Source organism: Oryzias latipes, chromosome 3 (assembly GCF_053564925.1).
Source record: "Oryzias latipes strain Hd-rR chromosome 3, Olatipes_Hd-rR_3.1".
Lineage (NCBI taxonomy): Eukaryota > Metazoa > Chordata > Actinopteri > Beloniformes > Adrianichthyidae > Oryzias > Oryzias latipes.
In genome coordinates, this window is record NC_136239.1 from 31,334,431 (window position 1) to 31,362,167 (window position 27,737).

General features: G+C 38.2%; 1 protein-coding gene and 1 long non-coding RNA gene across 4 annotated transcripts in view; both read right to left on the bottom strand.

Moving 5' to 3' along the window:
* igdcc4 (immunoglobulin superfamily, DCC subclass, member 4) overlaps positions 1-27,737 on the bottom strand; it is a 54,009-nt gene that overhangs the window by 21,834 nt on the left and 4,438 nt on the right. For all 3 annotated transcript variants that reach the window (XM_023953618.2, XM_023953617.2, XM_023953619.2), the window contains exons 2-3: positions 14,206-14,520; positions 7,576-7,717 (exon numbers count right to left, since the gene is read on the bottom strand). In XM_023953618.2, coding sequence (XP_023809386.1) covers positions 7,576-7,717; positions 14,206-14,520 — 457 coding nt within the window. The remainder of the gene's footprint in view (positions 1-7,575; positions 7,718-14,205; positions 14,521-27,737) is intronic.
* LOC144991099 (uncharacterized) lies at positions 8,432-8,928 on the bottom strand. Its single transcript, XR_013655003.1, has 2 exons — positions 8,889-8,928; positions 8,432-8,789 (listed from the first exon to the last, which is right to left on the bottom strand). It is a non-coding gene; the product is annotated as an uncharacterized LOC144991099 (long non-coding RNA).

The following is a 27,737-nucleotide window of genomic DNA, read 5'->3' on the forward strand; positions in this document are numbered from 1 at the left end:
ACTTGGATGTTTTGCAAAAAAATGCTTCTAGTGAACCTCCACTAAAGACTTCTCTAAGAAGGAAATCTGTTTGCAGTTCACACCAAGCTGGAGGAGCCATTAACATTTTGCTCTCCACAATAGGGCTGGAAACAAATTCCAAAGGCAGCAGGACTCCAGCGAAATGCCACCACTAAGGCATTTCAGAAAGGAGAGTATTGGTGAGAGAATGACCGCATCAATGCTTCTGATAATGTAGCCGGTGGCTAAGACACTTGAAAGCTGTTTATTTCTTTATCAACATACTGAAAATTAGCCTTTAAGGTGCATCTTTAGCATCTTGAAATGGTGATTTTCTTTCTTTGAAATGGCTTTTCTGATTAAATTCTTTTTTAAATTCCACTCAAATTCACCAAGCTTGAAAAGACAACAGAGCCAATTACTCTTGTTATTTTTTTCTCCTTTAGAGAGGATTGTTCTGCCCCTTAATATATTTTATTTTAATTAGCTTATACAATTTCTAGAAGCAGTGATAAAATGTCAATGGCTCTGCTTTGGTTCAAATGTGAAAGAAATGCAGAATGAAATTATACCGTTACATCTCTGCTGCCTTATAAGCAATACAATGACTCAACTTTCTCTTAAGAATTATGAGGATTAAACAGAACTTTGAAAATAAAGGAATACACGATTGTAAAAGGGGTTTGAAAAAAAAAAAATCACATTTTCATGCCCACATTTTTTCGATGTTATAAGACAACTTCTGAAAAGATGCTACAATGCTCTTGATCCATTTTTGTATTGAACAGAAATGTGACATTTTCCATGTCACCAGGTGTAAAGATTCTATTTTTGCGGTTGTCCGAACCTTTGGGAGTATGAAACCATTTATTTTAGAAATTACTTTTAATGATAAATAGTCCCCTTTTAGGAAGATGGGCACATATACCAACTTAAAAAACATGAACATGGATTTTTACGTGTTTACATTGCGCCCTGTCCCACACATTTAAACTAACTAAAAAACATAATTTAAACTAATGTTTTTCAAAAAAACGTAAGCAATTAGAAATGGCAGAGAAAACTTTTTGTTCCATAGGCAGAGGAGATTACCGTACTTAAAACTGAAGAAAAACTGGGCAGATAATTTTTGGCATCACTTGATAGATTCTGTTAATGAAGCCAGAAGTGGGTCAGGGATATTGACTGAAGTTTTCTCCATCCGATTCAACGACGTTCTAAAAATGGCCAATTAGGCAGGACAAAGGAAAGGTTTTGTTATCTGAAAGGGTCCACTCGCCTCCCAATTAAAGAAATACACCTTTTGTGATAGAAACATTTTAAGCTCTAAGCTCAATAGGCCCCACCCATTTAGGTCAGACATTCTCCATCCAGTGTATATGCATTTTTGCTAGAAACTGGCCTACAGTGGTCTTTAAGTATGGTGGCCCTGAAGTACAAGTCAAACCAACTAATTGCTTAACATATTAAAGATCAAAACAACAATTAAAAAGCAAATAATAAAAAAAAAAAAAAAACATTTTAGAAATCAAAACAAAATTCCAATAAAATGAAATGAAATAAAAAATTCTAACATTTCGGAAAACAAAAATAATTTACAGAAATCAAATTAAATGTTAAAAAACAAAACACGTGGAGAATGTAAATACTGTAGGACGTCACTGACTTGACGATAACATTTGAGTTTTGACATTTGAGTTTTTTTCAAATGTGTCTTCAGTGTCTGTGTACTAATAAAAGATTAATGATTAGTACAGAGCAAGTCCAGTATCACTTCATGCCAAATAACTTTCAGTCGAAATGATGGACAAACGTCATCATCCAATCAGTGATGTCCCATAGTACCTACCTTTTTCCAGGAATCTAAATGAAATATTACAAAATGAAGCAAGAAAAGAAATAACTTTTTTTTCTATTACATTTAATTTTCATGGTGTGATTTGCACTTCAGTGCCACCGTATAAAAGGAACTGCAATGTTTAATACATCTGTTTGTTTACAGAAAGAGGGCATACGGTCAGGGATCTTCCTTGCATTTGTAGGTAAATATCTACAGCAATGTATTTGAAAATGGGTGGTCATATATTTGTGGATTAAGAGATTAGTTATTTAATGAACTATTTTAAAGGAAGGGTGCATTCTGTCACTGAAAATTAGCCAAGGAAAAAAACAAAAACTACCAATCGTTTGTTCAGAATAATTAAAATAGATTACCCCCTACCTGCTAATTTAACAAAAGCCATGGGCCAAAGAAACAAATGCCCTGTTTTATTCTAAAATTGAGTACTTCAGCAAATCAATACTGAAGAGGAAAAACATTATGGAAACATGGAGCCTTTAGCATAAAAAGTTTACTTTAAAACTTTACTTTGAAATGTTTTGTAGGATGTAAACAAAGAGTTAAGATACAAGAATATGAATATGTGCTTTGAATAATCCCTCTTACAAAGCACTAAATGCCTTGGCCTTGTCAGGCGGGCTCACATCGGGTGAATAAAAAGTATCCATCCCTGTATCTTATAAGAGGCAATCAGCAATTTGCTGTATCCCTGAATGGAGTTGACATAGTTTAAACTTTTGCATCATTAATAATTTATTATGCTTGTTTAAGTCCTACGTGACTGAATAAAAACCCCTTTGAACGGGCAGATAAACTGAGGTTTTATATGATGCTTATGTAATTTAATTTTAGGCCTAAGCATCATTGATTAGAGACCACTGACTCCAAACTCTTGAAAACACAGGAGAATGATTAAAGTTTTTAGATATTTCTGCAGGAATTACTGTATAACATTAAAGTTGAATAGCTAGCAGTGACAGCTGTCAACATGTTTATTTTGTGGCACAGATGAAGGTTTAGACTTAGGTCAGTTTGTTTCTGTCTCAGCGTTCCCCCTACAGGTGCAGAACAGTCTTCCCAACACCTGCACGGGTGTAATTTCACTAATTTAGCCGACAATCACTCATCTCTCCACATCAAACAACCCGCACCACCTCCACTTGAGTCGGTGTGATCCAATGCAGCACAACAGTACACTTTATACAACCTGCAAGCTGATCTGTGCACACCAGTGTCTCTGGGTGGGGGTAAAAAAATGTCCCCCATGCCTAAGACAGCAGATCCCTGTGTGGAGCCGGGCCGCGGTGACGCCCGAGGGAGCTAATTTATCTCTGCAGAGCAGTGTTTTGACGTCCTGTGAGCTGCTGTGAGAATCAGTGACCATCCCGCCACCCACACCCCAGTGAGGATTGTTGAAATAAGAGAGGTGGAAGGGGCCACATACAGAACACAAGCCCCTAGTGAGCAACCCAAAGCCCGAGGTGCATCCTGGGCATCCAGTCAGAAGAACGTCAGGGAATAGAGTGTCAGCATTTTTCATGGTCAAACAAAAGTTTCAACTGACACTTACATTTCAGGGGTTGACATAGCCCAGAAATTTGCACTGGCCCACAGGGCCAGTAGTTTTTGAAAGTTACTGGCCCGACACCGCGCACAGCGAGACCCGCTGCTCCGCAGGTGCTTGCAACTTTAGGGGGGGTCCGGGGGCATGCCCCCCCGGAAAATTTTAATATGGTGCAATTTGGTGCATTCTGGTGACATCTAGCACTTATTTATACACTTTTCAATGACTAAAAATAGAGCATATCAAACTTAAATCTGCTCTAGTCTGTTTCAGATGTTTTGAAGAGAGCGCTGCAGTGTAGTAGGAAACACTAGTTAAGAAGTTTTCATGCTGCTTCTAATCACTGCTATTTCACATTTGTTCCTAATCAATAGTTAAGAAGTTTTATTGACTTTTTTGCCCTAACTGCCTTAAGGTTCTGCTTTTTGTTACTGTTGCAAAGTTACATTTACTTTTTAGTTACTTTAGTTACCTAATTAAATGAAATAATTGAAAAATTAAATACAATTAAATTACTGAGATCATTCAGCTAACTAGAAATACTTACTGCTTACAGTGTTGTAAAGAAAAACAAAATTAAGTAGTTTGACCTTATACTCCATTTGAGTCTGAGATTCAGGTATTTTGAGTTGCCTTTGATTCTTTGACATTCAGCTTAAAGCTTAGTGCATACAGTTTCATCTTCAATGCATTCATTAAATATCTTGCTGTCCATAGTACTAATTCCACCCGTCACTCCATCTAACATATTCCTATCTATTCCTGCCATGTCTTCCACATCTCTGACATGCTTCAGTCTCTCTTCAGTGACGGTGTTGGATTTATGATCATCGCGGTGAAAAACCACCAGGGGGCGCGCTGATATGTGTGTCAGTTTAAATATATCTGCCTAAAATGTAATAATAACCCACTGGCTTGTTCCTTCGTTGTTGCTGTTTAACATTGTTTAGTATTGAATTGTTACATTCAAAAAAGTTTGAAAAAAAAATTGAGTGAGCGCGTGCCGCGTGGTGCTCGGCAGTGACAGCCGCGCGCGCAGGCGGGAGAGGAGGAGAAGAGTGATAAAAGGTTTCCCATAGAAACCCTTAAAGTCTGAACACGGGGCTAGCAGAAAAAGTAAATTATAAAGACGAGGTAAATCTACACGTTTTCGCAAAATATACTTTATTGTAAAAGGTGAAAAATGTATTAATTGTTAGATATTTTAGTGGCCCGAGCGGACAAGTAAAAAATAAAGTCTTGTGGTCCGTACTGCTCGAAAAACAGGACCGGGCCAGCGGACAAATGGCTATGTCGAGCCCTGCATTTGAGATGAGGCTTACATTTTAATCCACCCTAAAACTTTGGTGTACTTTGACATGTAGAATTTAAAGGGCCTATAACATTCAAAATCAACTTTTTGAGCTGTTAGGGTAATTATTATGTTAATTCCTCACTACAAACAACCTCAAAGTGTTATTTTGATCAGTTCACACGATACTGAGTATTCCTCTAACAAACCTGCGCTCTGAGCACCAGCTCCTCCCAACCCACGAAAATGAGTGGGTTCTCACGTAGGCAACATGCTGGCTAACATACACGCCAACTTTCTTAGTGGAGCTGCTCAGCAAAACACTTGCATTTTGATCATGCTTCAAAGAGATGTTATCATAACATAACACAATTTTCTCATCATTTCAATAAATTCGGAAATGTTCATCTGGTGTTGTCTGCATTTGTGTGACCAAAATCTATCACCGTTCTGTCTATGACAGAATAAATGCCGGCCTCTAATAAACGCAGAGCCGGCAGCAACATTTCTGGCATAAAAGCCGAGGCTCCTAAAGGCAGATATACGGTACGCACATCCATCTTTGCAAAAGTTGGGATGTTGATTGTTTTCGCGGGAAAACGCAGTGACATTGCCAAGGCCGCCTCTAGGTTGATGTCATGAAATGGGCGGTACCCACAAGAGTGGAAGGCGGTGCCATCAAGTCATCTTACTTCCATGCGGGAAAAGAACAAATGTTTCATAAATAATTTGTTCTTTAGGGTGCCTAAGGTAATATACTGTATGATCATTTGTAGGGATATATTTTACTCTGAAAGGCTTAAGAAAAGCATGGTATAGGACTTTTGAAAGATTTAATTTTGAAGTCACTGTGTCACAGAATATGTCAAGCAGCTGTCATTAAAAAATAAAAGTATGTCTCATTCCATTCTGTTTTATTCAAACAGTTTCAGAGGACACAACAGTAAACTGCAAGAATTGTTCAACCTCATTGATTACGTCACTTAGATATAAAAACGTATCATTAACGTGTTGTATATAAAAAAAAGGAGACAATCCCATTACCACAGTGCTTCTCAAATAGTGGAGCACGCCCGCGATACCAGGGGGGGCGCCCCGGTAATGGAGGTTTTAGGCACGGGTAATACGGGCAATTGTCCAGGGCAAAAATTTAACGTGGGGGCGGTGGTGACAGCGGCTTAGTGCTTGGAAAAAAATCTGCGCCAGTATTCAGTTCCTATTGCCTGTTCTATCACAGAGTTTATAACAGCCTGAAACCTGTGAATTTCCATCCCCGCAGCGGCTCTCCTGTCTCCTGTCTCCTGTCACACGCAGCTGCGTGTGTGAGAATGAAAGGGGAGGGGCAGGAGGCTCAGGCTGCCAGGTGAAACGGGGCACACGGAGCACTAGATTGCGCAACACCAGGATCATCGCGTGCCTTTAGATGACTCAGCTTATGCTAATAATGTCATTCTTTATGAACTATTGTAGACATTTTGATGACGTGTCTTTATTTTCCATAAATGTATTCTTTGTCTGCCTGTTGTTTAGTTGGTGTTAGTATTTGACAGAAAGACAGCAGGTAATGCAGGAACACACCTGCACTTTATGAGATCAAAAATAAATCCATCATTTAGAAAAAAATAAGCACAATGTTTTTACCTACCGGTATTTCTTCAAACTAAAGGGTGGGTGGGGCGCGAAACATTTTCTTTTTCCTAGGGGGGGCCTGGCAAAGAATAATTGAGAAGCACTGCATTTGCACAACTACCAGCATACTTTCTACAGGAAATGAAGTGTGCTAAGTTTGGCACGCTAGGGTAAAAAAAAGAAGACAGCACCTCAGAAGAAAAAGCAGCGATATGGCTTATAATGATTCAAAGCTTCAAGGCTCCAGTCTAACAAAAACATGCAAATAAAAGGCTAATTGAAACCTTTCAGGATGGCGACAAACAGTCATTATTATTTATTGTTTATTATTGGCGTTGTTTTATACTTTAATGTATTTAGACAAAAATAACAATAAAAATCTTGAAGATAAATTCATTATCCAGAGATATCCATAAATTGAAATAAACTACAGTCTTTGTTGCAATTAGACATTTGAATCAAAAGTACTACACCTTTTCTAACAGGACAAACGTTTGTATAAACATTTTTGACTATCTTTTCTGTTGCAGCCTTGATAATAGTAGCTTGTAAAAACAAAAAAGGTTTACTATACAAAAAAAAAGCTTTAATAGATCTTACCAAAGGAAAAAAAAAAGTCAAGTAAAAAATAAATGAATGGATTGCTTCACAACTATAATAATGGTTGCTTCTAATCCAGATCAAAAGTTCGAGGTCATTGTTGTTGCAGCCTTTTCTGAATTCTCTACACTTTTCATCTGAACCCTTTGAACAGTTATGTCTTCAAAAAGTGCAGTTAATGTACTTTTCTGAACAATTTTAATGGAAAAAAAAATCCAGGACAGGAAGTTGGCTGGAGATTCAGTATCTTCAGAAAAGATTTATCCTAGAATAACGATTTATTAAGCCGCAACAAATTCTGCCTATGTGATGGTTTATATCAGATGTTTCCAGACAAATAGAACATAAAAGGTTATTTTGTTAATGTCAAAAGGACTCTCCACAACTGAAGTAAATTTCTTGAATTGCTCTTCAATAGTTGGCATAATGCCAAAGGTTTGCTTTTATCATCTTTGTGAAAACCTGAGCGGATATTTGTTCAAACGGCTGCCACAATATCTTGAATGAAAAATATTATTTTATCCTCTGTGATGATTTAATCACTTCCTAAGCAGATGTTCAAAATACATTTTGTTAAACAGATTACTCATCTGACAACTTCTTCACCACAGTGGATTACAGGGACCCTGAGAGATCTCATAATGATGTTACCTTATCACATCAGTGATGGCAACTTTGTCCTTCTCCCATGTAATGACGGGTGATGGTATCCCCTCTATATGACACTCAAACCGAGCAGATCCACTGGCAGACACTGTTTGGGGTGTTGGTTCCTTGTGGAATCTGGACAGACCTGAAGGTTAAGAGGGGACTGAGATCAACTGGGGGTTCTTCAACTTAGAGAAAATAAGATGCAAACAGATCAACATGGCACCGTTAAATCACTGCTTATAATAACAGCAAAAAAATACAAATGAAAAAAAAAAAAATCACAAAAAATACCTTATTTTTTTGGTTCATTTAATAGAATCTAAAAATGTTACTTCTTGTTTTTTTTATTTTAACTTTGTTTGCCAAATTGCCAAATTTTTGAAACAATTCTATTTAGATTCACCTTTTAATAATTAAAATAAAATTTAAAAAATAATTATATATAGTTTTTTACGACGGAGTATTAGGGCCACCAAAAAAAAAAAAAATTAGAGCCACCAAAAGAAAAAAAAGTAAAATTACGAGATTTTATCTCGTAAATTTAGGAGATAAAAACTCGTAATTTTACGACTTTTTATCTCATAAATTTACGACTTAAAATCTCATAAATTTACGAAAAAAAGTCGTAGATTAAGGAAAAAACACCGAAGTTGTCCGTTTATCGGAACCTAGCTTGAAGATGAAGTATGTGGAGCCTTTTGTGAAGCTTCATTTCCGGATTATTATCGGTGTAAAACAAAGAGATTCTGAACCTTTTGGCGACTCAAAATCAGATTAGTTTCCGTGTAGCAGTCTTTCCGGGGTTCAGTGTCAGTAAAGCGGAGTTTAATATGTAAAATAAGGAGCTCAGAGACACTTTTGGGTGTAGACAATCGCTGCAGCCTTTATTCTCCTTTTCATTCACATATCCTGAAGTTCATTTGTCTCATTACGTCATGAAGCTGTCATCCCAACACCAATGCGGAAGTAAACAGTCTTACAAACGCCCCCTCCTGCAGATGAAATGTCCCGTTTCAGCATAAAACAATAAAGAGGAATCAAAATAGTGTTTTATATTGGCTTTGGAACGTTGAAAATGCCAAAAAAAAGTGCTCCTCCTTTTGTGTGACGGAAGCGTCACACAGACGTAGAGTCTTGTCTTTGGTGGAGGAAGAAAGGATTCAAGCGAACAGCTGCAGGGACACCGACGACGGCTTCATCGGGCTGCAGAGATCCTGCAAACCAACCATCAATAAATAAAACTTTAATGAATCGGAAATCAAACAAATGACCTTCCAGACATTTGGAACGTTATCAATAAACATTCAGCTCACCTGTTCAACAAAGTTTAGTCGGTCTTCTCTGCGGCTGCACTTCACCTGCTGCTCTGCATGCTCACTTCCACTGTAATCTCCTAAAATTACGAGTTTTTATCTCCTAAATTTACGAGTTTTTATCTCCTAAATTTACGAGATAAAATCTCGTAATTTTACTCTTTTTTTTTTTTTTTGGTGGCTCTATTTTTTTTTTTTTTTTTTTTTTTTTTTGTGGCCCTAATACTCCGTCGTAGTTTTTAAATGTCTGTTTACAAAAAAAAATATATATTTAAGTTGGTGTTGTAAAGTTCCAAAAAAAAAACCCGAAATAAGTAATAAAACTTTTGTTTCTTGGACAATATTTAAATATTGTCCAAGAAACAAAAGTGGAGCATCTATTTCTAATAGTATAAAACTTTTCCGTTAGAAGCAAACTAAGAGCCTGGCTTTTTTGCCAGGAAAAATTAATACAAGAGCATGCCTTTAAGTAAGATGTAAGTTTTTTTTAATGATTTGATATCATACTGGAAGTGAAGATTGAGTTGATTTCTTTAAATTGTTAAATGTACCTTGATGCTTCAGCTAGCCCAAATGTATAGCTTTCATCCACATTCCCAATCTTTACAGCAATTAACCTCATATTTTAAGGGACACATTCTTTCTGTGTGTATTTTTGAGCACCAGACGGCACCAGGGAGCAGAGTCCAAGGGCCTCTGACCTCTGACCCCAACAGGCTGTTGGTATAAAGAACAAAGCAGGCCGAGCGACCAGCCATTTTGCCTGCAGGGCCTGACTGAGACGCATATCAGGGTCATGAAGGGGTAGCACAAAAAAAAGAATGTACAAGCAGCTAAAACCAAAATAAAGAAACAAAGGTCCCAAAAGATAAACTCTGGCGAGGTGTAGTTATGAAACAGGGCTAGAAAGTTAGCAACCATAACTATGAAGCACTGAACCTAAAGCAAAAAAGTGTGACGTCTAAACTAATATCCACATTGGTTTTTTCAAAACTTATTTTTTCTAAATATTACTCAAAAAATTTAAGTTAGTCAAATGCTAGACTTTACTAAAAGAGCCGGAGGAGGGACTATTTAAGGCAAATTCTTCTGCCTTTTATTACTTATTTGCAGCAGCATTTCTTCATTTAAATTTTGGCACACTTTATGTTATAGGCTGCTGATTAAGCACTTTTCTGCAATGAGTAAAAGTGACAGGGATTTTCATTAAAAAGTTCCCCATCTGAGTAAAATAACTGAACACTACAATCTATTTAATAACATTTAAATGATCATACTGCAATCGATTGAGACCTGTATGGTAAGAAAGAGCCAGAGTGGAGACTAAAAACAGCAGGATAAGGAACAAGGCTTTACTCTTTAGCTAAGCAGAACTACTGAGACAGTAAGGCCGAAAACATTTCCTGTCGAAAACTTCCTATTTTGTTCTGGACATTAAACCAATGAAGCCGCAAATGTTCCTTATCCCACAATACCGTCAACGATTTCCTCCTTCAAAGAGGATTTTAAAAGCGCCAAGTTTCTTCCAGCTTGTTTCACTCACACTGTTTATGACTGCAACAAACTGGCCATCTGTTTTTTTTTTTTTTTTTTTTTTAGCTGCACTGAGGGAAAAGTTTCTGAGAAAACACAGTCTGGGAAATATGTGTGAAATTTGCAGCGGGAAGAATTTGAATCATTTTAGAAACAGAGGCGTTAATGATTAGCCATTGCCTCCACACGAGGGATGTCCCCAATCTCTGAGCCTCACACGTGTACCTCTCCTGGGCCGCCGGCTTCACTGAGCGGCGAGCAGAGCTGCTTTTACATCAGTGCTCAGTTTGCGCCTTGATGCCCGCATGGAGAACACTTATGTTTGCATTACTGGATCACAGTGTGTCTGCGAGTGTGTGCACGGGGGGTGAATGACATCTGAAATGAGCGGGTGAGCAGGGGCCTCATTTATAAAACTTTGCGTAGGATTTGCGTCAGAAGTGGCGTACGGATGAAACATAGGACGTGCGTACGCACAGAAATATTCGGATTTATTAAACCGTGCGCACGCACATCCTACGCATCTTTCCCTTAATAAATCACAACCGATTCTAAATGCAGCGCAGCTTTTGCGGCTACATGACACGCCCATAGTTGCCCATAAATAGTCCGTGAAACGCCCACAAATTAATATTTATGGCTTGCTAAATCATGGCAAACACAGAGGGGAAATCAAAAAAACGTAACTTCACTCAATGTGAAGTAGAAGTTATCGTTGGCGAGGTGGAAAAGAGGAGAAAAGTGTTGTTTGGAGGGCACAGTGTGGGCATTACTAATGCCGAAAAGGCACGTGAGCGGCAAACGGTGGCAGACGCCGTAAATGCTGCAGCCTCACTGCTCACAACCTCGGACCGTGGCCGAAATAAAAAAGAAATGAAATAAATGATCGGACATCAAAGTCGAGGCAAAAAAACGTCTAGCGCTGCATCGGCAGAGTGTGTCCGCCACGGGGGGGGGGGCCGGAGCTGACCCCTCTTGATGAGAAACTGGCCGCTATTATTGGGGAATCCCTATTAAGTCCCCCTTATCGGCGTCCTCCTCCGCCTCAGTCACCTGACTGAGACGGAGGGGACGCCGACGCGCCAGGGTCAGGGTGACACACAGGTAAGAGAAATAATTCAAATGAATGCAGTCGAGTCACATGTATGCAGGCTACACAATTACAGATCATTAATATAGAAAATTTTTATTTTAGTTGCTGGGTGTTCCAGCGGGGCCAGTGGTTACGATGCTGCAGCTGAGCAGCCGTCTGGACCCAGCGTCACCACGGCACGCGGCTCTCAACCCTCCAGCAGTGGACGCGTCCTCACCGATGCAGTCCTTGAAATGCAGAGGGAAGTCAGTAGTTCAATCAGAGAGGTGGCCAAGGAGTTGGGCGAAATCAAGACTGACTGAAATAAACTGCACGATGAGGGAATTCTTAAATAAATAATATTTTCCACACCTTTTGTTGTTCTTTACAAGCGACGCATCACTTCCAAGCGCTGGCGCACAGCAGCAGCGTTTGGCTCAAATGCGTGGGGATGGGGTTCAGGGTCGGGGCCAACACAGCAATCGGCGCCAGGGGGTAGAGGCACGTTTTTAAGCTGTGCCACATTGTGTAGCACAGCACATGCCGGCACGATTTGGCACACACTGTCACTTTCACGTGTTTCTTCCATCTGCCGACGGTGTCGCCGTTTCTCATTTCACCCGTTTTTGTGCGTATGCCTGGGTCAGAGCTTGCGTGGAGGACCGCACATTTTCCCGTCAAGTTTGCTTTTTATAAATCTCAACTATTGCGTAGAGAGTGGCGTACGCCTTCTTTTGTGCGTACGCAACGTTTATAAATGAGGCCCCAGGACCCAATGTAAATGAAGGAGGGAGGGCATGGCAGTTCAGAGGACATGTCTTGATCAGGCTGTGATGGGACAATGGCGGGTGGCCGGGCGTCCATCTCTGCACTGTCAAGGCATTTTCAAACTGGTGTTATCCCAGAGCTTTGTGAAGGTCAGCAGGTTTGTGATCAAATTCCAGGGCAGATCCATCTGGAAAAATGCAGATCTCCCTCTAACATGATGAAAAGTTGGCACTGCCCTGGTAAACCAGGGAGAGCTAAAGGGTGACATACCATGACAGACAAATCAAATGTATCCAGTTGTTTCCTAGCAACAGACTTTTTTATGCAAGAAAATGTTTTAGGCAGCTTCATTTGCATTAACCTAACAATTATCCCCATTAATGTAATTTTGAAAACGTCTTTATATTGTCTTTTTTGCTTCTTCCCTCCCTCTTTCTCTCCTGCCCTTGACTTTACCCCAGCTCTTTCCTTGGTCTTTGTGCGTCCCTCTGTCTGCGCCCCACTCTTTGGCCCCACAGCTATCAGATTGCAGAGTTTTTTCCCCTCCCCTTGTGCAAGCAGATAATTCCGCCAGTGACCTCTTTGCTACCCAGCTCTAAAACTGAGTAACATTGTGAAAGCTCATCAAGCATGCCCCCCAACCCTCAACAGATACTCTTAATGGCTATTGGTGAACACGTGCAGCTCCATTAGTTCTGACACACATGCAGAGATGCCCTTCAACGCCAAAAGGAAAAAAGGAAACAAAAGGAAACAATTTACAGCCGTTCTGCAAAACCGTTCCCTGAGCATGTTAGTGTTGTGTAAGATGCTTGATTCACTTGTTTTATTGACATACTGACATTCCCCTCGGCTACCTAGTAATGACAAAGGTTAATCTAAACCAGTTTAACGGCTGCTTTTTCACCATCATTACAAAGCTGAATTGAGAAGACTGGTCAGTTGAAGGACTTTTATTAGCCGTTTGCCTTATACCCTACATCTAGTTACATGTGGCTGTGAAACGGGAGCAGGTGATGCTTCAGATGTGCTACATGTGTGTCACACCTGGAAACTCAAGGCAGAAAACAAAGATGTTGGGGTTGACTCTCATCTCACATCCATCTCAGAATATTTTAGTTTTCTCATCAAAGTCAAAACCTACATTTGCTTAATCACAAAATGTTGGAATCTTTTCCTTTCAAAATCACAAGAGTCTCCTAAATTCATCCGACAGCCTCTATCCCCTGTAGTTTGTTTCTATTGTCCCTGGAACAAAAAAATTCCTCGTAAATAGGCATGTGACGACTAAAAAAAGAAAGGCTGTCAACACAGGATACTGTCACCATCATTCACAAAGATAATGACTTTATAAAGACAACCACACAGGACCACGGAAAAAAAATACCTTATTTTTTTAATTTTGTCACTTTTTTGCCATGAGAAACATTTTATTAAAGTACATAATAAACATAGTTACCTTTTTTTAAGTGAAAAAGTGATAGAGCGCAGTCTTAAGTTCAGACCAGTTTAGTTTTTTTTTTTTTTGAAAATGCTCAAAAATGGCTGGATTAAAAAAAAATCTATCTTCCAAGACATCATCTTAAAATGTACATATAAGATCCACTCTCTGGTCTTTTTAGGGGGAAAATATTTAGACTCCTTGAGAAAAGAATCTAAAGATCACTTTAACTCTTAAGGTTTTGTTTTTTTTTGCAGGGAAATGATCTGACTTGAAAATCTCTGAGCCCACAAGAAAAAGATGGTTATTTTGTGGGAGTACTGACTAAACGTTCAAAGCAATCTTTTTTGCAATTAAACCATAATCTGCTAGAATTATTGTACAAACTGACAAACATGAGGCTTCCTTTAATCAAGGTAATCAATAGACGATGCTGAGCCTCACACACAGTTACCAAGCCCTAAAAAAAACGTAGGCTAGTCCGAAATTAGCACAACACCTACTTGCTAGAAGCACATTTACGGTGCGGCTGGTCAGGGCTCCACGTGCGCTGGCGCTCACACAGCTGTAACTCCCTTCCACATCCTGGGGGGGCTGGCCATCTGTAGACGTGGGCTTCAGTAGGAGGGACTGGTTGACCATGAACTGCGAGTAGTCAGTTCCCTGAAGAGGCAGCAGCTGGCCATCCTTAAACCAGGAGATGTTGAAAGGTGTATCACTCGCCCCCAGGTTGCATTCCAGCAAGAGGCGCAAACCTGGCTCCAACACTACATGGCTGGGTCCGGCACCACAGCTGAGCTCCACTGAAACAGGCTTCTCTGTGAACCAAAGGAAGAAACACGTCAGGCTCTGCACCAGCAGACCAAAACCAGCTCAAGTACACACAACTGTAACTTTGCCTTACATTTGCTTCCAGCTTTAACAAATATTAGCAACCATTTTAGAGGAAAAATGTGCAATTGACTGCTCTCTGAACATTCCCATTGTTAAACACAAATGCAGTGATTTGTTTCAGTCTGACCGCAGATTCTGTTTTGCTCACTTCGACTCTGCATCATTTTCATCTACTTCAGTAAAGTTGGTCTTCTCACAGCAAGACTTTATGGAGTCAGTGCTGTTGGTAGCACGGGTGGAAACAGTGGTGCATTCCAGAGTAGGGGTGTTCTGGGGACACACACCAGACCAAACTCAAAGGAGGAGGAGCTCCCCAAATGAGATTGGTTCAGCTACATGGAAGGATTTGTGTGTCAGCAGCAAGACATTAAAGATGGTGAGACAGCGGAGTCCAAGCTGGAGAGGTTGATGGGGGTGTTGAGCTGCAATGTATTGAAACTGCTAAAGGCAAAGGAGACCGTTCTAAAAATGCCAGAAATCTACACATAGATGATATACAATAGAATTAAAGTACAAATTAACATCAAGTTCTACAATTGCTCATTTTGTCACTGCAATAATAATGGGACATCAAAATCTCCAAGTTTTCCAGCCTTTCAACAAACAGAAGATAAAATGCTGTACCTGGAAAATATTCCCTATTTTTAACTGGGGTTTTTTCAGTCTCGTTAAAAGAATATATAATTAATGTTGTAATATAATTTTTAATGAAGAAGCTGGAATCTCACTGAAAAAAAAGCAGGACTCAGTGACGAAGATGTTTCCTTGTATCTAAAACATCAGATCAAACCATCCAGGTACCACAAAATAAAGACTGACTGCACCATATTCCAAAAACTCGCGATATGCAATATTTGTAATCAAAATTGCGATGACGATGTAACTTGCGATAAACGAACAAACGGCAAAGAATCTAAACGCATCATTCCTATTTCACTGCAACTGTTTAATTTAAATAAGAGTCAAAATCCCTTAAATTATTCTTCAAATGACCCTCCTCTAATTAAGAGGGCAACATCTAACATAAAAGCTCCATCCCTTGGTCAACAACGTGAAGGGATCCATCTGATTGGTCAAATGCATAAATGGATTTATTCAATTCATGAAATAGTTCAAGTTGCCAAAAGATTGTTTTAGCACATTAACCATTTCGCTGGCTTTTGCAAAATGGATATTGCATTAAATTTGCAATTTATTGTGCAGGTCTACATAAAATATTACTAAACATTTATATTTTAAAAGATGGAAATAAACAAAACATTTATAATTAAATGAATTAGTGCTCCCAATGTCTCAAAGGTACACATGAACAGGCTTTAAAAACGTAATTTTAGGAGAGTTAATAATAGAGTCCTATAAACTTGTTTAAAAAATTGATAAAGTTACTAATTCTATTAGATGAAATGTTTGACACCAATGTCAATTCAATTTAAAACGATGACCTCACAATCCAATGCAGGATCCAATAATTCATTACCAAAAAAACTTTTTTTTCCACAATTATGCTATTTTTTTCTTATTTGACTGATAATTTAAACTTGGCCAAAGGCAAAAATAATTCAAAGTGCTTTACGTAAAACATTAAAAGAAACGTATGAAAGAATAAGGCAGTCATTATTTAAAAAAACGTGTAGATGAAAGTTAAAAAGAACTGAATTTATAGTAAGCTGAAATGAACAGTGCAGTTGTAAGCTTATGAAGGAAAATTGATAAAATGCAGCAGAGAACAGTTGGGTATTTAACCTGGATTTACATAAACTCAGCGTTTCAGCTGATCGAAGACTTCCATTGCATAGAAGCTGAATGCAGCTTCACCGTGCTTGGTTTTGATTCTAGGGACTGAGACAAGACTGGATCCAGAGGACTGGAGAGGTCTGGTTGATCAATCAGGTGTTTTGATGCTAAACCATTCAAAGCTTTATGAACCAGCAATAGCATTTTAAAGTCTGTCCCCTGGCAGACAGCCAGCCAGTGTAACTGGACTGATCTGGTCTACTATTTTGGTACTTGTGAGAACCAGAGCTGCAGAGTTCTAAACAAGCTGCCGTTTCCTGATTGAAAGCAAGAAAGCAACAATTTTAATCTTAAAAGAAGACATTTTGATGATAAAAGAATCGGTGTTATCGTTTGTTTTTTGTTGTTTTTTCCTTAGAGAAAAAAGAAAAATCACTTTAGGAATTTGTTGAGTTAATTTTACATCTGATCCATAAATATCAATTCATTTTAGCTAATTGAATATTTGAAAATCCAACCCCCATGAACTGCTTTAGAGAACTGATGGCAGCCTGAATGTTTCAGACTCACTCAAACAGAGTCTAACAGGATCCTTAAGGAGATTGAATGAGTGATGCTTTCCAGTTGGGAGCTTGAGAGCTGAGCAGTCAAACTGGAAAAAGGGGCTGAAGGTGATTTTAATAGAAGAGAGAGAAGAGAAGAGATCAAATATTTTATTCTTCAAGTCATTTTCCATTTTCTTCAGAATGAATTATAAGAAAAAGAAAATATATTTTTTATATACACTTAGATGAGGACCAATAACGTAATTGATGTCGTAAAGAGCTCCTTAAATGATTACACATTAAACATCTAATCCATATTTCGTTAAAGAAACATCCGGTTTTAAATGCTGTTTCCTCAATTATATGTGACAAATATCTTGCTTCTCCTTCTCTATCATTAAACTAATGAAGTTAATGGGAAATTAAATTTTTTGCTCTGATTTAATGAAGCCTGAACCCCACTAACTCCCAAATTATCACCCCTTAATGAAGAGGCGTAAACATTAACAGACGTCTTTAACGACGACATACAGGGCAAACACACAAGAGATACACACTACAAAATAAAACAGAGCGTCTGCACACACATACATCACCTGCACACCTCTTTACCTCCCCTATCATGTTTAGATAATTAGCTTTAATTCAGTCATTAAAACATTAGCAGCCATTTTCCACCCCACTGCCACTGGGTGAAAGCTGCATCTCCCCTTAAAGTGGTTTTGAAGGTATGATCGCTTCAAGAAAAACAAGAAAGCACCAAGATTCTTTTGTGCGAGGCTGTCACCTCAAAGCAAAGTAAAACTAAATATAACATAAGAAGTAAAACATGAACATGAATGCAGTTGACAAAAGCTACTAAAAATAATTTCATTAACTGCAGTCCTTCATGAACGAAGGTCCTGACAGCATATTTCACATTTAAAGGGGTCCATGCATCATCTGGGAATGAAACGCTCAATATTCATGCAAATCTTCAGCAGACACCTTGGCATGTCCTACATATGCTGTTGCACACAAGCAGTGTGCATACGCACACAACAACACACTCAAAGAGGCCTGCAAGCCTGCACAACTGCCAGTGTCTTTTGAGGACACAGCGGTGGAACAGAGTGATTCGGCAAAATAGCCCTTTTGCACTTGTACAAGTTGGAGCTGCAGAAAAAGAAAAGGCTGCACACAGTAGCGGTTGAGCAGTCTGAGTGGTAGTGAAAAGATTATAATGGTAGTGAGCCAACAGGTTCATAGCTCAAAGTAGAGCGAGGACAGCTGCTTAAAAAAACAAAAAACATGTGGGGGCTGACAGCAGCTCTTACTTTTTTGCTTGGCATAGACAAATATGCAGAGACATCGGCACACAGGTACTTTTTTCAAATTAAATGTCAAGCTAAGACAGGGAAGACTAATGAATAAAAAAAAAGCGGATCTCCGTTTCAGAGAGCAACAACGTCATAAAAGAGGCAAAGAAAGACTTTAAGTGGTATTGCTTTTGAAACCATTAACACTTGTATCATGAGCCAAGTTTTTTTACATCACACTTTCACCAATGTCATAGAAAACATAAAGAGGAAAAGGAGAAGGAGATTGAAGCGACAGTGACTCTCTGTCATCACACTGAACGTTCAGTGAACTCCAGCCCTCAGCTCAAGTTTCCACACTCTCGTAAAGGGAATATATTAGGTCCTTTTTGTTAAAGGCGACACTCTTTCCTAAGAAACAAAGAGAAGTGTTTGTAATCCAACAGCTAAAGTAGAAGGTCATAATCTTCATGTTAGCCATTTTTTCCCACCTCTAACCCCAACTGTCAATAACGATAAAGTCAGCCTCTTCACTTCTGTGTATTTATGAGAAAAGTATTTCATGAACATGGAGATGCAAGAATGGTTCTATGACCTGATCTGAACTTTGCTGTTGTGGTGCTGTGGCTAAAAAAATTTAATCATTCCTGAACATGACAAACATACTCAGAAGTCAGGTTAAATTCTGATTAATGAGCGATCTCACAAGGTAAACTAAGCACCCAGGAAGAGGTCAATAAATGTTTTAAATTAATAACAAGATAATATATTATTAAAGAATTCATTGATAATTATAAAATGTATAATAATGAAACTATATCAATTCAATAATGTTTTATGTTTTGCTAAAAAATAACTTACATTTTCATACCAGTTTAAAATCAAAATTAGCTGGTCAGTTCACCATCAAATTAAAGGTGGTTCATTCCACATGCTGGTCTGTTTCCATTCATTCTGTGAAATGTCGTATTTTTACAATACAACCTTAATTATATAAGGTATAATTACCTTTGTAATCTGATTTAATATGCAGGACAACTATATGGGGGTAATGTGTTTTGTGAAATTAATAATTTCACTTTATTATCAATTTATCGGTAACTTTGATTTCAAGGCGTGTTTTAACCAAAGAGTGCTGTTTTGCCCCTCTACTTTTGAAAAAGTAAGGTTGATGATGTCATTCCAGAAAAGATTGCAATAATTGTTTTTGTATGACCACAATCTATTTGTTACATTTCCAAAACACACAAAATAAACACCAAAATAAAAAGAATCTTTGTTGAATTTGATAAAACCAGCAATGAAATAGCATTTTGCAATCATAGATATTTACAACACTGCATGGATGGATATCTCTGACATCACCTATTATGTTATTGCACTCCCAAAATAAAGCCTGAATAAGGTTTGAAGCTCTGTTGGGCCTATGAGCACACAAAAATAGCTGAGCAATTCCCTGCAAACTGAACACAATTCCCAGAATACAGAAAGAATATAGAGATTTGATCTCTTCGAGATGACTCTAGATTTTGGGAGATGAGCCCAAAACATCCTATTTGCAGGGTGGGAGGAAGGCATCCTGAAAAGATGCAAGAAACCTTTTAACCTGCTTCAACTAGAGCAGATGCAGCAAACCCATCAGATCACATTTATCAAATTAGAGTCAAAAAGAGAACAGATTGGAAGAATGTTTGTGACTAAACTGAAGTAGATGAAGACAATCAGATAACAGACATTGTTGAGGAACGGTCTGTGAAGAGCTCCACATCTGACTTTGACTGGTTTCCCCGTGTAGTTGCTGTATTACTATAGTAAACTTGTTTCAGGAGGATGTTTGCATGATGTATATTAAGATCCTGCAATATTTTAATCCAGGGCTCTTCTGACTTTTTTCTCTCCAAGCAAGCTCACATTATTGGCCACAGAAAAAAAACCAGAAGCACTTACATACAATCGGGACAAAAAACTACTCATCATTGATTTAACCATCACATCAATCGATATTTTCAAGCCAGAGTTGTGATAATGTGAGCACAGAAGCAACCACAAATAAACCCTGCAGGAACAGACTCTCAGGTTTCAGTGTGGATGTGGAGATGCAGCAGAAAACACTCAAAACCCCCTGCATTCTCAGCCACTGTCAAAATATTTAGACATGTATTCACTCATCTTAAAACTGTTCTGGAAAGGATTTTTGCAGAATTGAGCTGATGATATATCCCCTTCTTTAAATTGTTAGGCTTCTCAGAAAAAAAAAAAAAACCTAAATCTATCAATTAAGCAATGTGCAAAGCTGAACACTGAGTCACTGCACAATGTGAACAGCTGCAATCACAAACTGTGACCATTCCAGCTGTGTTTCCTGCCATGTCCACACTCCAGGGTTTTCTTTTTTTCTCTCTTACACTGTCATGGGCGCCACATCCACTCCCCAAAAGCCGAAGCACTGAATCAAATGCTTTCTCACGTTTATTCTTGAATCTGTACTTGTGTAACGCTCTCTCTCTCTAGTAGGAGCCTGTTTTCTTTGGATGTAGGCTGCTTCACCAAAATCTTGTTATAGTAAAGTTAGATCTTAAGATCAAAAGTACAAAGCAGATATTTCAATGTTTTTTTCAATTTTTCCATCTCAATTTTATTGGCATATTTCCAACAACCTGTTCAATAAGCCGATAAAACTAAATGATAAATTAGAAAAACGAAAAAAATAGCCAAACTATTTTTCATTATTTATATACATTTTATCTATGTAAAAGAACACATTTGGAGAATAATTTTTATGTAACAACCGTCAAACAAGATTTCCGTACTTCTGTTTTCCATCCTGCAGGTCTGTGGTAGTTTTACTAAATTTTATACAATTTTTTTATGGTATTCATATCATTTTTTTAAAGGTCAAATGGAGACACAACCAAAAACTTTTTTCTAATGTTGTGGGCACATTGGGGGTCAGTGACTCAGCCCCGCCCACGTCCAAAATCCTTGCAGCAGACTGCCAAAGAAGCATAATTTGTATTCATGCTCCCAGTTGCTGGCAGAGGGTTTACTCCTTCAATAAACTTATTTTTACAACTTTTCTGCACTTAATACATGCTGCACATTTATTTATACTGTCCAGTTGTAAACTTGCACTGATCTTGGTGTGTGTTTTAGGTGTCATTAATGAGGATCAAATATTGTCTTACAAACATTAAATTCCTCTACTCCTGTGAGTTTAAGTTAAAACTGGTGCAGAGAGAGGACATCTGATTCATTTTAATTATTCATTTGGTTTATTTCTAAAATTAAACCATTAAAATAAAAAGTTTGAATTGTTAATATTCTCTGAACTACTGACAAAACTTGGATAGATAGGAGAAAATGAGTCCTTAAGGAAGCATATTATCTTAATTTTGAAGATTTGTAATACTGTCTTCATCACATTGTTATAAGGACTCAAACATGGGGGGTATAATTGATGCAAGAAAGTCCTCAAAATTTTAAAAGCCTGTCATTTAAAAAGTCCATCAGGAAGAAAAAATTGCATTGGGTAAAATAAATACATGGGAAAAACTGCAAATATTTTTGGGTCTAACTGAAATTTCTTTTTCTTTTTTTTTAACTTGTCCTGTCCAACAGTTGGGCAAACAGATGAGAGCTGAAGGCCTCTTGTGTTGGACATATTTTACTTTTAATAATAATGGGGTTATGAATCTTCTGACAAACCAGAGGTATGTCTGAATAAACCCCTTTTTTAATCGAGGCCACACTTTATTAATTTTAATCATATTTGAAATTAGTTTTTGTTGGACCAGACCGAAAAGGAAAGGTAGGGAAGTAGAGAGAGGGATGTTAGAGGAGGGGGGGGGTTAGGAGGGTGATTATAGAAAGGGGGGGGGGGGTAAAATCATGAAGCAGCATAAAGCAACAAGTTTCTGGTTATCAGGGCTGCACGATATGAGGAACACTCGCAAAAACATACCTGTTGGTTCCAAAAATGTTCACATATCAACATGTACACAATACAAATATTGTTCACACACGGGCGATCACATCCGCAACCCAGGCCAGGGCCAGCAGGACCGCCCCGGAGCCCCCAAAGCCAGTGAGCAGGGAGGCATGAGGGGACAGAGAGTGCAAGCCCCAGCCCAACCAGAAGAGCAGGCCCCCTGCCGTGCCAGGAGGGCTGAAATTTCTAACTGCAGCAGACTGGCGACCTGTCCAAGATGTCTCCTAACTTGGCCCACAAGTTGTCTGGTTAGGCTCCGGCAACCCCGTGACCCCGAAAGGGACAAAACGGGTTTATAAAATGAATATGAATGGATGAATGAATGAATGAATGAATGAATGAATGAATGAATGAATGAATGAATGAATGAATGAATGAATGAATGAATGAATGAATGAATGAATGAATGAATGAATGAATGAATGAAATTTCTATTGGAATAACTTTTTGAAGAGATTTTGACTTTAACATGGACTGTCCCACTTAGGAAATTTGTATTTTGATGTCTTGTGAGTCTAAAACCTCATCAAAAATCTAATAAAGAATAAATCTAAATAAAAATATACTGATGAATTTCATGTGAGTATTCAAATTATAAGATGTCAAACCTCAAGTTTAGGAATTAAAGTGCATGGAATTAAGTGAGATAGCTCTCAGACCAGACAAGAGAACAATAGAAAGGATATATGAGGGACAGATAAGTGCTGTGTCCTAACCCCCCTGCTCTGTGTACCGTGTTCATTCATCCCAACCTGGATTCCTCCAATCACAAAGCAGCTTTCCTGCAAGCAGGGCCTCCCAGCAGCATGGGGCCTCCACATGAACATGTCAAGTGCCAGATGCACTTGCATGAGTCAGCATAGTTAGCAATAAAACGAACATGAAAATCAAAACAGAAGGGTCAAATCAGAAACGGTCCATTTACTCAGAAATGCCATTAGGGAAAGGTTAGTGACAATGGTCCACAAGACCAAATCTGTTAAAACGCTGGTTAGTGTATATATATTTAAAGGCTGACAACAATAGATAGTCAGAACTTAAGTTCAAAATCCCCTCCTGTCCCCACACAGTGACTTCAGAAAAAAAGGAAAAAAACACTACTCTTGTCTGCAAAGATCTAGAACATCCAACACAATGTCACAATGCATTCCCAAAAACTGATAATACATGACACATGCAACAAAGAAGAACTGAGCAAGCCTCAGATTCTGTTCACAGTAGGTTTGTCAGTGAGGACAGTATTCAATACAACTCAGAAGATAAAAGCAAGGCTGTGTTCTTCAAATGTTATACACCTTCAAAACAGAGTGGGGCAATGCAACCGCAACAGTGACTTGCTCTACAACTGCAGCAGACTAACTTTCTTATCAGTGTAACTTGAGAGAAAAGCCACTATGGCTCACCCACACAGCACACTCTAAAAGTGATGCAATTAAGCAAAATGTTAAGAAGAATTAAAGAAAGGCATTTCAGGATGGGGTGGTTAAGAAATATTTGGTAAGTTGGGGTAAAAAAGATGAATGTATGCTGATAATACTCAGACAAAGATAACAAGAACAGAGGTAAAAGGTTTTCAGTATGAGTTTAAATTATCAATGGACCCCAGTTTGAATCTCTTAATGGTTACCAGTGTATATAAAAAGAAAATATGTGTTTTTTGTTAAGGCCAAATGAAACTGATAGTGTTTTGTTTTTTCTAACAGCGCACTTCGTGTACCTGGTTGTCCTTTACTTGGAACAGCTCGATTCAACAATGTTGTCTTTTGCAGGAATTACTCTATACAAATGAACCTGCTTCAGTTTTTCACATCTTATTGTCAGCAGAATCGCAGGAGTGAACAACAGCCTTCTTTTCTTCTTTATTTAAGGTAAGCATTTATTGCAATATTTGTCATGTTTGGCAATTTGCATATTACACAGCTTGATATTGCGATATCGATAAATATGCGGTTTATTGTTTAGGCCTTTTGTGTATACTAGATTACAATAATTTGTCTCTCATCACAAGCAGCTTTCCAGTGAGTGGCACAGAGAGGTAAAGAGTGGTCCTTTCCCTGAATGAGCCTGTATCAGGCTTCTTTTTTTTTTTTTTTTACAAGAAGGGGAGTTGAATATCTTCTGGGAGTGATTATAACAACTGCAAAGCTCACCGCTCATCCACAAAGAAAAAAAGGCCATATTCATAGTCAACAAAGAGGCTCTCAGATTCATTAGTCATGCATATATTACAGAGAGAACATATGTGTGAATTGTAACAAACATGTCTCTGTTTTTAGTGCTCTAAAAGGAAAAGGAAATGTGTTGATCGTTGCAGAACAAGAGAAAGTTCTCTGACCAGTGAACGGCCTACAGTGCTTTTATTATCCTTTAACATGCTTGCATCCAAGTTCTGCTGTAGTAGTAATGGATCTGCTTAACTGATGCCATGTGCGTGAAGCTGTGCTGGTCCTAACGTTCCATCTAAAACATAAAAAGGCCACTGGGCCAATCTCAGCCTGCCTGAAGTCTTTGAAGTTGAGTTATTGTATTTTCATTTCCGTGGAATGTGCTTTTATGTACACACATGCCTTCGGCCTTACGCTTGACCTCAACCTTGTTACTACAGTAGCCCAGGGTGCAAAAACCTAATATTTGCAATACTAGCCCTATTTACTACGGTATTTAATTGGGGACTCAAGGATATCTTTAAGTTTGGGTTGGCAACGTCTGTAGTTTCGCTACAGAGTTTGTAACGTGGAAGGTTTTCTAGCAAACTGTTCTGCTCCTAATTCTAAGCTTTCTTTTTGGATCCCAGAGTTCCTCCACCAAATACAGAGTTTCTGAATAAACTTGTCTCATATTCCTCTCTGATGTAATTTCCTTTGCCACAACTTGTTTATTGACTGGAAAGCTGTTGATGGTTGTAAAGTTTTTGACTTGCACTGAAGAACTGGGATTATTCCTTTCATTAGGTAAACCCGGTTTACAGAGTTATTGACCATCCCTGAGCTGCCCTTGTTCACTGTTGGGCTAATGTATAGATGGATGATTTTTAAATATATTGAATATGTTCCTCTTAATTTGCCTGAACTTCATTTAAAAGAACTAAATAGACATTGTTTGATTAACTGACTGACACTGGTATTGTACCTCTATTATTCAATTTACCAATGCAATTTTCCTCTTCGACAAGAACAGTATAAACTATTTTGTCCAAAAAGTTCTCTTGTCGACTCTAAAAAAAAATGATTTTTTTTCATGGTTTTAGTGAATCCAATTATATAATTTGACCAAAAAAAATAGGTCTATCATGAGATTTATTCTTTTTTAATTTAGATTTTATAACAAAAGTGAACATTTAACTAATGATGCAAACTAAACACTAGAATGATGGCTGGGCTGAATATTAGGGTCTTGCAAGTGAAATTCCAGTCAGCTTAGTAAAAGTTTGTCTGATCATAATGTGATTTTTAAATTATTCGACTTTTAAATTAATTTTATAAAAAGAACAAGTTAGTGTATTTTATTCAACAGCAGAGAAATCAGGTTAACACATGGATATTTCTTTCAGAAAAGATATTTCCTGGTTTATCTAAGTTACTTAATAGTTGTCAAAACTTTGTGAACAAATCGTACCAGCCATAATACCCAGGGTAACGTTGAGCATCCAAGGCAAGTGCCATTCCCTCTTTATGGGGTAAAGAATTGACTGTATTGTGTATTTTGCAAAGAAAGGTTTTGTTAATAAACCTACTACAACTGCCATACATTCAATTTTGGTCAATAAATAGACAGCCCGACCAAAACTTATAGCCCCTTAGAGCACTTTCAGCAACCCATAAATACACATAGATGCAACAATAAAGTTTTCTTCAAAAATATTAATGCAGAAAATATCTTTTTAATTTTTCAGACAGTTTTTTGTATTGTAGGATTTCCTCACGTATCAATTCATTTACTGAAGATTAAATGACTCGACTTTCAATGGCCATACAGTACAAAGTTAAAGCTTGCACAAAATAAATTCACTGCATCACTTTGGCTAACCCAGAACCCAATTCTTTTGAGTTCACAAAAACAAAAAAATAAGAATTCACTCCAGAGGGTCCTCTCCTTATGCAGCATGAAACTACACATATAGGATGCAGTAAAAAAAAAAAAAGTCAGCATACTAATATTCCCTTTAAAGACAAAACTAGATGAAACTCATTCCAGGACATCATTAAATAATATGCATCCTAATTGAGAAAGAGCTCTCGAGGAAGGATCAACATGCCCCCACAAATTGTATTTAACACACATTCTCACACAGCAGCAAGCATGAAAACAGCGAGAAAACTGTAAACTAACAAACAGGCAGAAATACAATTTGCAAAACATGTACTTAGCTAGTCTCAGGAGGCAATTTAAAGGAGTCCAAGTAGCTCTGGATTTCAGGATGACAGACATCTGCACATGTATCAGAGGTGCTGAGAGTGTGTGATATGACTGGGCCCCAGGTTCAGCTATTAGCAGCTGCAAAATAAATCAATAACCACATTCACACAAATAAATCAGACACAGTTAGATGAAGCTATCAAAAAAGCTGTGACGGTAAAAAAAACAAAAAAACAAAAACAGGACGGGACAAGGGCTTACTTCACATCAAGATAAAACAACATTTCTTTTATAATGTTTTTTTTAGCATCTGCATACAATAATAGAAGCAAATGAATTTTCTGAGCTAGGTCTGTCAAACACAAGAGCTATAACCACAAAAGCAAATGCAAGTCATTCCGAAGACAGCATGTCGCTTGAACACAAGCACTGTTTATTATTCTGCAGGTTGAGCAGCTGTCATGCCGCTCTATACACAGTAAAGCCAAAACACTCTGCATCTTAAATGTGAGAGTAGGGTTCAGGAGGAGACATGGACGGTACTTTACAAAGATCCTGAACGTTTAAATAAATTCTACTTTCAGTCAGACAAAAACTGTTGCAGTAGAATACATTTATTTCACATACTTAATTTACATCTTAGTTGGCATTAACAAACTTTGATTGGCATAAGGCTCCGTACAATTCCATGAGATAATTTCCATAAACTTTAGGGTAAGAAACCCCGAACGGAGCCCACAGGTGGAAGCCGGGGAGGAGGGTGGGGCGACCAATGCAGCGCTGCGGTAAGAAAGAGAATGAACGGCTGCACACCTGGACTTAAATAGAACGCTGAACAGGTGAGTTAATTAACTACCGAATTAGGGGGGGGGGGGGGGGGGGGACTGCAGAGTTTTTGGCTGCCTGAAAGGTGAACTTGTTCGCTGTTTTAAAATAGTCTGCAGAACCACTAACTTGTATTTCAAACTAAATGTGGGACCATGTTATGGGATATACACCATGGGTGAAGCTGCAGTATTAAACAATCAAACATACGTAGAGGAAGGCTTGTAATTAAATTGAAAACCAAAAACTACATTTGAAGAACTTTATAAATATACAGAAACGTGTGCAGAATATGGACTGGGAACCCCAAGGTCAAAATGGGATACACCTCAGAAGGTGGTAGAGAATGAGAGACTTCCAGATCCAGACTGACAGGATGGTAATGGCGAACCAAC